Raw genomic sequence first — 12,040 nt, 5'->3', positions numbered from 1 at the left:
GGCGCACAGGTGGCTCTGGGCACATACTGCTTGGGCACCCCTTCTGTCAGCTGCTGAAGTGGATGTCCTAGTTCTCACCTGTCAGCACCTCCAGGAGCCCCCTGCTCCCCACCATTCTGACTTTCCTTGGACTAATATTGAGACATGCCAGGCAACAGCAACAAACAATGGAACTAACTCTTCCACCTATTTATTTCCTGTGTTCCATGTAGAATTCTGAGTATTTTATGTAGATTGACTCATTTAATTCACACAACGTGAGAAAATGTACATAAAGACAAGGCCACCTGTCCAGAAATTCATAACCGGTAAAGTGTGTAGCTGGGGTCTGAGCCAACGTCTGCATTTTTAACCATCGCCAAACCCCTGCTTCAAGAGTGAGAGTACCGCGGGGTGACAGAAAGCGGGCTGGAAACCATGAATGTAGATGTTCATTTATCTCCAAGGAAAGATGGTGACAAGAATCCCTTATTAAATCTATGTATATCCAGCAGCAGCAACAACAACAACAAAAAAAAACAAGTAATCCGACTTAGAAATGGGCAAAAGACTTGAATGGACATTTCTCCAAGGAAAATATGCAACGACCAATAAGCCCACGAAAAGATACTCCACCTCACTAATCCTTAGGGAATTGCAAGCCAAAACCATGATGAGATGTCACATCTCATGCATTAGGATGACTATCATTTAAAAATAATAATAAGAACTGTTGGCAAGGAAAGGAGGAGGCTGTGAGCTGCTGGCAGGAATGTGACCTTGTGAAGCTGCTGTGGAGAACAGTCTGGCAGTTCCGCAAAAAATGTAAACATGGAGTCAGCACATGATCCAGCCATCCCACTTCTAAGTGTAAACCCCAGAGAACTGTAAGCAGGGAGTCAAAGAGATGTCTGTACGCCCGTGTTCACAGCAGCAGTGTTCACCACAGCCAAGGGGTGGAAGCAACCCAGGTGTCCCTCAGCGGATGAATGGATAAATAAAATGTGGTAAAGAATAGAATACTATTCAGCCTGAAAAAGGAAGGGAATTCTGACACATGTTCCAACATGGGTGAACCTTAAAGACATGTGCCAAGTGAAAGAAGCCAGTCACACGTGAAAAAATGCTGTATGATCACACTTGTACAACGTACAAAGAGTCATTAGGCTCATAGAGATCATGATGGATGGTGGAGCTGGGGAGGGGGCCTGGGGAGTCAGGGTTTCACAGGGATGGGGTTTCTGTTTGGGAAGATAACAAAGTCCTGGAGATGACGGTGGTGATGGGGACGCAATGCCGTGGATGTATTTAGTGCCCTTGAACTATGTACTTTAAAATGGTTAAAATGGTAAATTTTACGTTATGTGTATTTTTTATCACAATGAAAGCTGTGTATGTATGTATGTATGTATTTATACATGAAAGCTCATGTATAAAATCATGAGCCCATCTGCAAGAGATGGAGGGGTGGGAAGGAGAGATTCTTAGGGACTCAATTAGGAATGACCTTCTTCATGTGGTCTCTGTATACAATGGGATATTCCTCAGCCACTAGAAACGACAAATACCCACCATTTGCTTCGACGTGGAGGGACCTGGAGGGTATTATGCTGAGTGAAGTAAGTCAATGGGAGAAGGACAAACATGATATGGTCTCATTCACACGGGGAATATAAAAATTAGTGAAAGGGAATAAAGGGAAAGGGGAGAAAATGAGTGAAAATATCAGAGAGGGAGACAGAACATGAGAGACCTAACTCTGGGAAACAAACTAGGGGTGGTGGAAGGGGAGGTGGGTGGGGGGTGGGGGTGACTGGGTGATGGACACTGAGGGGGGCATTTGATGGGAGGAGCAGTGGGTGTTATACTATATGATGGCAAATTGAACACCAATAAAAAAATTTTTTTAAAAGAAAAAAAAAGCAATGGCCTTCTTCATCTTCTCCTTCCCACCTTCGGAACATTCTTAAGTACATTGATGGCGACGATAAGTCACGTTGACAATCCCCAGAAGGACGAAGCTCATTCATTGACGTCCCCCTGCTGCCCGCCTGTCTCTCCCTCGCTCCACCGGCACTGGCTTGTGTTCTTCTTGAGCGCTCGTCCCTGGAGGCGGCAGAGATACCATCAGACCCATTTTTCAGACAAGAAAATGAAGGCTCTAAGAAACCAGACGAATCACTCAAGATCGCCAGCTGGGCAGGGAAGGCCTGCAGGGGACGTCAGAAGCCCCCCTGCCCTGCTTTCGTCCTAGAGGCTGGGGTCGCTGGCCCGTGGCCCCCACCCCCCATCCCCGCTATCCACCCCCAACAGGTGGCTTCACGCAGCTGGAGCCTGTGCCTATCGGAGCCACTGCGACAGCAAGGCAGTGGCCACAGGTCTGTGGTGTGTGCCCGGCTGACCGCCACACCGGGCAGCGGGGCTGAGCTGGCCGGGCCGCCGCACCCGGAACGGAAGCCCTCTCTGGATCTCATCATCCAGAGAACTCGCAGGCCTCGGCCCCTGCCAGGCATTCCCACAGCTGGAAGGAGAGGTGAGGATCCCCCCGAGGCCCCGGGGGCCGTCTGCGTCCACTGAGAGCCCCCGGGCCAGAAGGGCGGCCGTGTCCGGGCATGGGCGCTCCTGAGGCCAGCACGTGCTGACCTAACTCACCAGCTGCCGCCCGACTCCTGCTCTGCCCTTTCGGGAGGCTCTTGTTTTGGGAAGCCGGGAGGATACAAAAATGTTCCATTTCCAGTGAGATCGGATTAGCCCCATTTATAAATCTGTTCTTTCCTTAGTTACCGCTTGTCGGTACTACAACCACAAATCACAATTGTTTACAGTCACTTTTATACTCCACGCGTGTTTATTACCTGAGATCTTAAGAGATTTCTGTGCTCGTGGAAGCAGCTTCTACACACGCAAATGCGCCGCGGTGGCTGCGGGCTGTGCTGGCCAGGCCGGCCTGTCCGCGAGCCGCGGGCCGGGCTGGGCCGCCGGGGACCCCAGGGTCTGCGGGCCGCCTTCAGGCCTCCCTCCTTCCCCAGCTGGGAGACGCCGAGCCTGGGTGGTCAGGAGCCGCCGACAGCAGGGCGGCCCCCCGCCGAGGACACTTGTTGGCCGGTCACCGGCCTCTTTCCCAAACTTGGCTCCTTCCCGGATGTTAGCAGCGACAACATCTCCCTCTTCCACAGAAAAAGCAGGGCCTGCCTTTTTTTTAAAAAACAGAAAACAAAAAGCCGAAAAAAACCCCACCAACTGTCCTTTCCAACTCCTATCATCCCGGCTTGATCTGGGTGGGTTAATCCAGATCTTTCTGAAGGGACCTCTCACCATGTTCCATTTCTGTAGACATCGTTGGCAGAGTTATAGAGTTTTCCTCTCCTTCTTTTTTTAAGTTGCAAATGCTTAAAATTCTGTTGGCCTTTGAGCTCCCAAGGGGATCCCCATCTCCAGCCCCCATGTGCCGTTGCCATGGCGATCTCTCCTTCCCTTTAAAGTCTGGAATGCCACATTCCATAAGATTTGCACAGAAAGTTGCTTGATCATACGCAAAGGCCTGTCTGTCAGTCTCGAACATTCTGTATCAATAAACACACGCCGAGACCCTCTCTCTGCCTTGCTGTGAAACATCGAGCTTTGAGACTCATCTGGGAGACGAGGAAGGAGTCCAGGAAAATAGAGCCCCTGCCCGCGTAGAGCACGATTGTGTCCCGATTCCCGCCCGTGGCACGCTAGCATTTTAAACGGTTATTCCAAGAACAACAACATGCATTACAGAGCAGTGGCAAAATTATACGTGTAGTTGAACCCAACCCCGGCCTCAAAGTATTGAATTTTACCCGGACGCTAAGGCCATTTAACATCTGAGATACTAAAGCACATTTAAATCCTCAAATAAATAAGTAACTTTAATTACACAAAGAACTACATTTCGAGGAAATTATGGTTATTTGCTACAGGAAAATGACCCCTAGGTCGTCTTTATGACTTAATGGTCAGTAATTTTTGAAGGCATATTCTCTTCTCTAAGCCGCTGTGTCCAAACATTTTCTGAGACAGGAATAGGACTAATTGCTCTCCAGTTAAAAAGAGTGCTCCCTATTTTGCATTCCCTATTTCGGGGGGATGAAAATAAACAAAAGCTACAATGTTTCTTTGCACAGAGAAATTGCTTTGTCAGAAAAAAAGAACTTCTGCAATCAAAATAAAGCACCAGGAATAGAACCGATGCTTTGTTATAATGAAACAAAATTCCTCTGTATTGAATAATGATGGATTTTACGTTTGTTACTAAGCAGAGGCTTTTTTTTTTTTTAATTTCAGGGGTCTGTCCTTCATTGTTTGCGACTGTGCTCACTGTGATATTAAACAGTGAGGTGTCAGCAGCTGATTAAAGGCGAGAAGGGAAGCCCCGCTAATTGCGCCGAGCCCTGGGCCGGCGTCCCCCGCCGCACTGGACGTCAGCCGCACACCTGCAGTTTTACAAGCAGGAGCAGTGCCGAGGCCTAACCCGGGCAGCCCGCTCTGGTAATGAATCCAGGAAAACTACACAGACTCGTTTTCCCTCAAAGATAGAGGCAACGTGGCAAGGCTCTCAGATGCGGATGGGGGTGGGGGCTGGGGCGTCCCCACAGGTGTGTCCACCGCCTTAAATCTGCTGGGAGCGCTTGCCTGATAAAAATTAAAAGGACCGTATTCCTGCTTCGGGGGAGCCCGCGCCGGGAAACTGCAAAGATCGAGTAGTGCCCGGGAGCCGGAGCCAGGGGAGCCGGCTTACTCGTGCCTGGACAAAGGGACGCCCGGTGTCCCCCGCACCTAGGACTAGTTAAGGGCAAAGTAGTCTCCAGGATGTGGTGACTTTGGGCTTCACCTCCAAACAGGGAGTGTCACCTGGCCTACCGTGTCACATCGGCTTCTGTGGTTAGCACTCCTGTCATGTTTTCTCCTTATAGGAGACACTTCCCACCACAGGGCTCACTGAAGAAGCAACAGTCCCAAGCCTGATTTCGTATAAAGCCTTGGTCATGTAATATCAATGGGCCAAATACGTTCATTTTAAAAAAAAAACTGTGGGCACGTGTTTTAGAAAAATGTTGTAGTCTGCAATGATTGTGTTTGTCTGTCCCCGCGTAAGGAAGGACACAGGTGTGAGAATTGTGCAAGCTCCAAAATGAGAGAAAAGAAACCATTCTCAATTCTAGAAGCATTTGGAAACAGAGAGCACTACTCCTGTTGCTAATTTTGCCAATTTAATGCAGGTTTTTTTTTTTTTAATGTCTTATACCTTTAAAAACTTACAGCTAGAAAATCTCTCTGTCTATCTCTTTTTGTTAGACAAATTCAGGAAAACCCAGAGACCTGGGATAGATGTTTTCAACAAAAATATCACTGTGCTGTGTCAAGAAACGTGGCCCTAACAATGAGGAAAATAGAATGTAAATCCATCTCCTTTCTTCTCCTAGAAAATCCTTTCCGGAAAATACACTCACAATCCCCAATATTTCTAAGCAAAATGTGAAGTGTCAAGGGAGCCTTCAATAAAGCCAGAGATGAAAAGAAAAAAAGCAAGATAACGAAAATAAAATTATGCCTAGGCTGACATCCGATGTGCCAATATCTTACTCAGAGGTTCATTTTTGTGCTTTCCTTCAAGGGTCTGGAGGACTCAGACGTGGCCCAGCGACAGCAGAAGAGAAAGTTGAGTGACTGGAATGGGATCTTTTCCTGCACAATTTAAAAGTATTTCTTATTTTCAATTAAATGTGAAGCTGTCTGGAAGGCCTCGGGACCTTCCTCACGGTTAGGAAAGAAAAAAAATCACCTAAGCTTCAAGTTTTCGACCTGCAGCTTTCTAAGAGCTCACGTTAGGTGGATATTAAAAAGCAATTTAACAAAGCGATTGCAGTGACGACCAAGGACTGCCTTACGTTGATTAGAAGGGAAGGGATCGCCAGGAGAACACATTTTCAGTTTTGAAAAACGAGCTTTTAAAAGACATAAGTGGGATATCACTGGGGTCGAAAAGCTGGAAGTTGGTTTTAAAAACCCCGTCACGAGCAGCCGGGGCTATAGCTGCAAACACGCCCAGAACTCCGAAGGCCCAGCAGCCGCGTCTCCCCCAGAAGCCGGGAGAGCCTGCTGCTCCCCGCTGCAAATACGCCTTTTATGGCACTTTCATTTTCCGAAGCAATTTGCTAGAGTTCATCAACAGAGAATAATAGCTTCGTGGCTCCTTGTTGACGCTTTTTACTTAGCGTTTCTTACTTTTCCTCCTCACCTTTATTTGCAATTTGAGGAACTCCGCTGAACTTTGGGTAACCCTCTAATGGCCAGGCTGCTGGGGTTCGGGGACCTGAACGCGCCTGGAGCCTGCAGCCCAGGGCTCCTGTCCCCAGGGCCTGGGGTGGGGCGCAGTCCCCCGCTTGCACACGATTGTCACCGGCGCCTGCCAGGCTTCTGCCCTCGAGGGACACAGGATGGTCAGTGAAGCGGAAGCAAAAGTGGCATTTACCTGTGCTGCGTGGAGCATGTGCGGGGGAGGCAGACTCAGGCCGTTGGCACAGACCGTGGACATCCCGCGGCAGGAATTTAGAGGGGAAGTTCGCCAGCAGCAGGGAGAGGTGACTGGGGCGCAGCGAGGCCCAGGGTCCCCTGGCTTCGGCCCGGCCTTGTCCGCAGACCGGGGGGAAGGAGCATCGGAGCCAGGGCGTCTGCAGAGCCCCGGACGCAGCCGCACACAGAGAGCAGCCGGGCGCTCAGAGGCTTCCTGCAGGATCGCAGAGACGGAGGCCGAGAGGTGAGAGGGTCGCCCGCTGAGCACCGGTTTTGTTTTTGCTTTGGAGAGAACTGGAGCCCCCGGGGTGCAGACCCGCAGGGGGGTGGGGGGCGCTAAGACCTGCACCCCCCCACCCGGGCTAACGCGTGTCATCTCTAGCTTTGTGGGAACAGAATCACTACGGCCCGCACTGCCTCTGGGGACACGTGCGTCCCGTGTATTTGGGAGCTGCTCCTTTGAGAGCCACCTTCTCAGCCAGCCAACAAGTTTCCTGTGTTTTCAGATCAGCTGGAAGGACTATTTCTTTTCAGGTTCTGGGTCCCTCTGAATCCGTTTGCAGACTTCAAACAGATCGGATTTCGGGCTGCAGCCTGAGGGAGGCTGGAAGGAGTACCAGGTGGCCCGGGACGCCGCGACCTCCAGTGAGGGTCTCCTGGACGCCTGCCACCCCCACCCCCCGGCCCCACCCTGGGAACGCACACCCACCGGAGGAGAGAGACGGGATTGCCTCGCTGGCTTCTCACCGGTCCCCGGCACGACCTGTGGAAACAACCCGAGAGTGTCCATCCACGGGGGCATGGAAGAGCAAAATGGTCCAGCCACGGAATGGGGCTCAGCCTTCAGCAGGAAGGACAGTTGCGCACGGGCTGTGACACGGATGAACCTGGAGCACATCGTGCTCAGTGAAGTAAGCCGGTCACAAAAGGATGAAGACTATGGGATGCCACTTATTCTTGGGGCCTATGCTTGGGGCCAGATTCACAGAGTTGGAGACTAGAGGAAGGGGGAGCACCAGGGGCTGGGGCGTTGGGGCGGGGGGAGGCGGTCAGTGTTTCATGGGGACAGAGATTTTGCTTAGGAAGATGACAAAGTTCTGGAGACGAAGGGTGGTGACGGTTGCACAGCCATGTGAATGTACTTAATGCCGCTCAACCATACACTTCAAAAGGATGAAGATCACACTTTTATGTTATGTGTGTTTTACTACAATAAAAAAGAAACAATTATTTTATTTATATGCTGAAATTAAAAATTAGAGAAAAAAACATCAGGGCTCCTACAGCGCTCCACAAGGCCACAGGGCAGCCACCTGCGGCCCCGCCTGGAGAGGAAAACGCGACCAGAGAGAGGCAGAGAGCAAACAGATCCACAGAAAGACCAGCTCTGTCTCATTTGTGCGGTGGCAGCAGCCCGTCCAGTCTGGTCCTGGCACTGTGCCCCCAAGCCAGGCCGGGGAAGAGGTGGCCGCAGCTGGGAGGAGGGCTGGACGACGGGGGCAGCCGCCCACCTGCGCACGGGCCACTCAGAGCCCGGCGTCGGGGTCCCCGCAGGCCCCCGCCCCGGGTACCATGTGAGGGGACCCAGCTGCCTGGGGCAGGAGCTACTCCCAGCTCGTGACGGAGCCACGCACCCCCGGCTGAGCCTGAAGCAGTCCGACCTCTCTGCGCCATCTGAGGGAAGTCACCCAGTCCTGGACTCCAATCTCCTCTAATTTTCACAAAAGGGGGATCTGAACGCGACAGTCTTAGAGATTCGTGCCAGCTCGGGCACTCTGCGATTCCGGACATCCGAAATGAGGATCTACAGTCTGAAATTTTTTTTTTTAAGATTTTATTTGTTTATTCATGAGAGACACACAGAGAGAGGCAGAGACACAGGCAGAGGGGGAAGCAGGCTCCCCGCAGGGATCCCGACGTGGACTCGATCCCGGGACCCTGGGGTCACGCCCTGGGCTGAAAGTGGTGCTAAACCGCTGAGCCAACAGGGCTGCCCTGGAATTTTTTTTTTAAAACATCCAAAGCTCATGTTATGTTTTCAGGCCAGAGGGGAAGAGCCCTCGCTTGCTTGCAGGTGTGTGTGTGCAATGTGGGAACAGAGAAGAACGAGGCACGCTCTTCCTGATGGAGGACACGCTGCCACTGTGCACAACCGTCCCCTGGTAACCTGCCCTCGAAGTTTCTCGTCTGCTGCGTGACCACCAGAGGGCAATGCGTGCAGCAGATTTGTCAGCACCCGCGGAGCCGGATGTGCCGCGTGTCTTTCCCGGAGCCTTTCAGGGCTTCTCTCTGGGGGCTCAGTGTCCCCGCCGCTTCTCCAAGGGGCTGAGAACGAGGGCTGAGGGTGAACAGCTGACCCTGTGCAGAGACAACAGCTTGCAGCCCCCACGTAGGATCCACTCAGCAATGAAACCGGCCCCGAAACGCGTTAGGGTCCTTATCACGCTGCGAAGCCATCCAGGCGAGGACGCTCCCAGGCTTTACACATCAAACGCCAGGCACCCCAGGCTCGCAGGCTCTGGGTCCACGTGCTTCAAATCCTCGGGGTGGGGGGGCAGGCCAGGCGCCGGACTCCCGGGGTCCCCCGGCTCAGCACGCTGCCCAGTACCTGCATTCGTCCCCGCGTGAGCCACTGTCCCGGGGGAGCCGATTCCGTCACACATGGGAAACAGGGAAAGCGGTCTGGAAGGGGAGAGAAACTGAGAGGCTCCCCCCTTGAGCACGCTCCTGTCCTGTGCCCCGAACCGAACGGGACAGCCACTCCTCCACTTGGGAACCTGTCCGGGTCCTGCTAATAGGCTATGATCTCCCGCCTTCAAGGCCGACACCTGCTCCCGGATGCCAGCTGCTCTGAAGGCCCTTATCAGTCTTTCTTCTGCTTACAGAAGGTCCCAGAGCTGAGGTCCCCCCAAAAGGCTATGTCCATAGAAACGGATGAACTGCTGGGCTAGGATGCCAGACGAGGTGAGCAGCTACCCCTGCCGGGCGCTGTCCTCGGCTTTGCATTTGTGAAGACACTTCTGTTTTCCAGTTGACTTACGTTATGATTTTGTCATGATCGACCTCCACGGCGGCTGACCCGTCTGCCTTAACTCTCTCTGTCCCTCATGCTTCCTATCCAAGAATGGTCTGAAAACCTTGGCGAGACGCAGGCGCCGTGGGTGAGCGTTCACGCTGCCCTGGGTGGCCACATCCTCACATCACCCTTTTGTCACTGGTCAGCGACTGAGCAGGGCTGCCCTGGCACGCACCAGGGTGGGGAATGAGGCATCGCTGGGCCTAAGTCAGTTGTGTCATGGGCTTGTCTCAACCCAATGTGTAAATGTCTCCTGTTCATTTATTCATTAAACAAATATTTATTAAAAGCCTGAAGCATGCAAGACCAAGTTTTGTTAAGCCCTAAAGGTGTTATAAGAATAAACCCTACAGGCTCTTGGCCTCAAGAGAGTCATCCAGAAGAAACAAGATTCGAATACAAATAAGCATACGAGAAGGTGGTTGCATGCCTTACGCTCGTGAAAAACACTTCTACTTGCTACTCATTTATTCGTGTTCAATTCATGTATTCCTGTCATCAACATGTATTCAGGACCTACTGCACGCCTGCACCTTTACGGGCACTGGGGTGTTACAGATGAGAAAGGCAGACCTAGTGGGGAAGAGGAAGCCTCCATACAACTGAAGACCTTCCTACTTCCATCTGGCCAAGACAGAGTCATAGCGACCGATTGTCCCTTCCACCCAAATAAAAAACAAGCAAAAACAGACCAAATAATGAAACATCCAGAATCAAGACACGGGCTCATGCAATGAAGAACCATGATCCCTGTGGGCTTGTGGAGAGAGACATTGTGCCTCACAGCCCAGCCTACTGCCTTGGGTTTTCAGCACAGGGACAGGGGCCCAGGCCTGGCCCAGAGGACTGCCTGTGTTGGGAAGATACAGCTGAGTGTGGGCAGACCAAGGAACCCCATTTTGCAGAGCAGAGAACCAGCTTAATTACCTGAGCGCACACCACAGGCCCACAGAGGCTCGGTCTGAAGTATTAACCTGGTTTCTGATCAGCAGTTGTATGTGAGGAAAACAGAGCAGAGAAGAATCACCTCAAAGGTCGCAGGGCCGGTGGTGGACCTCAAACACGTCTGGGGACAGGTATTGTTCTGTTCCAGCTGGACAGGTGCAGCGCCAGCACCTGCCTCCATCACGGAGAGTAAATATCACTCTCCTGGATGAAACAAGGTGCTGGTCCCACTTAAATGCAGGACTCAAGAGGATCAAACCATTTTCAAGAAACTCAAGTGCAGCCCAGAACAAAGCTCGAGAACATTAACAGTAACACAGGAATACCCGGCTCCCAACAAGAAGAAATGTATAAGACCTGGCGTTCGATCCACATTACCAAGCAGGCAAAAACAAAAACAAAAAACAAAAAATACAGACAAATAGGACCCATAATGAGGAGAAAAACCAATACATTGAAATAGACCTGGAACCGATTCAGATATTAGAATTAACAGACCAAAAAAAAAATTAAAATAGCATAACAGTATTTCATACATTCAAAAAGCTAGGTAAAGTCTTCCTTTCTGCTGTAGGCTCGAGTGACTGGTGTCGAGATGGGCAAGTTCATGAAACCCGGGAAGGTGGTGCTGGTCCTGGCCGGACGCTACTCCGGAGGCAAAGCGGTCATCGTGAAGAACATTGATGATGGCACCTCAGACCGTCCCTACAGCCATGCTCTAGTGGCCGCAATTGACCGCTATCCCCGAAAAGTGACAGTTGCCATGGGCAAGAAGAAAATCGCCAAGAGGTCAAAGATCAAGTCTTTTGTGAAAGTTTATAACTACAATCACCTCATGCCCACGAGGTACTCTGTGGATATCCCTTTGGACAAAACTGTCGTCAACAAGGATGTCTTCAGAGACCCTGCTCTTAAATGCAAGGCCTGACGAGAGGCCAAGGTCAAGTTCGAGGAGAGGTACAAGACCAGCAAGAATAAGTGGTTCTTCCAGAAGCTACGGTTTTAGATTTTTCAGTCATTAAAAATAAAAAAATAAAATTAAAAAAAACAACCAAAAAGTCAGGTAAAGAAAGAGAAGATATTAGAATGTTTGAAGAAAAATGGAAATAATGGTAAAACAAAACAAAACAAAACAAAAAACTTGACCCCAGAAGGTCAACAGTTTAACCATGAGGAAAGTACATGAAGAAAACCACACCAAGTCACACCAGAGACAAGCTGCTCTTGTGTGACAAAAGAGGAAAATCTTAACAGAGGCCAGAGAAAGGCATTTTCTGTACAGTAGAATGAAGACAACATGAGAACAGATTTCTCACCAGAAGCAATGTGAGTGGGAGGGTGGGGCAGCCACACATTTAAATTACAAAAGCGAAAAAAGCCGGTCAACCTAAAATTCTAATCCAACTATGGTATCTTCCAAAAAACGAAGGTAAAAACAAAGACTTTTTTCTCCCCTGGTTAAACAAAAGGTGAAAGAATTTATCAATAGCAGACCCAAAACAC

The 12,040-nt window shown here is 50.7% G+C and overlaps 1 protein-coding gene across 1 annotated transcript; it reads left to right on the top strand.

Moving 5' to 3' along the window:
- The first annotated feature begins 11,099 nt into the window (after nt 1-11,099).
- LOC486183 (60S ribosomal protein L27-like) lies at nt 11,100-11,480 on the top strand. Its single transcript, XM_038573097.1, has one exon. It carries the CDS (start codon nt 11,133-11,135, stop codon nt 11,463-11,465), a length of 333 nt encoding a protein of 110 aa, XP_038429025.1. The 5' UTR covers nt 11,100-11,132; the 3' UTR covers nt 11,466-11,480.
- The last annotated feature ends 560 nt before the right edge of the window (nt 11,481-12,040 follow it).

This window comes from Canis lupus, chromosome 25 (genome assembly GCF_011100685.1).
Source record: "Canis lupus familiaris isolate Mischka breed German Shepherd chromosome 25, alternate assembly UU_Cfam_GSD_1.0, whole genome shotgun sequence".
In the NCBI taxonomy this organism is placed as follows: Eukaryota; Metazoa; Chordata; class Mammalia; order Carnivora; family Canidae; genus Canis; species Canis lupus.
This window is presented reverse-complemented; position numbering and strand designations above follow the sequence as displayed.

What these genes read in the sequence shown, in the direction of transcription:
- LOC486183 (XM_038573097.1), top strand. Translation starts at nt 11,133, where the DNA reads ATGGGCAAGTTCATGAAACCCGGGAAGGTGGTGCTGGTCCTGGCCGGA.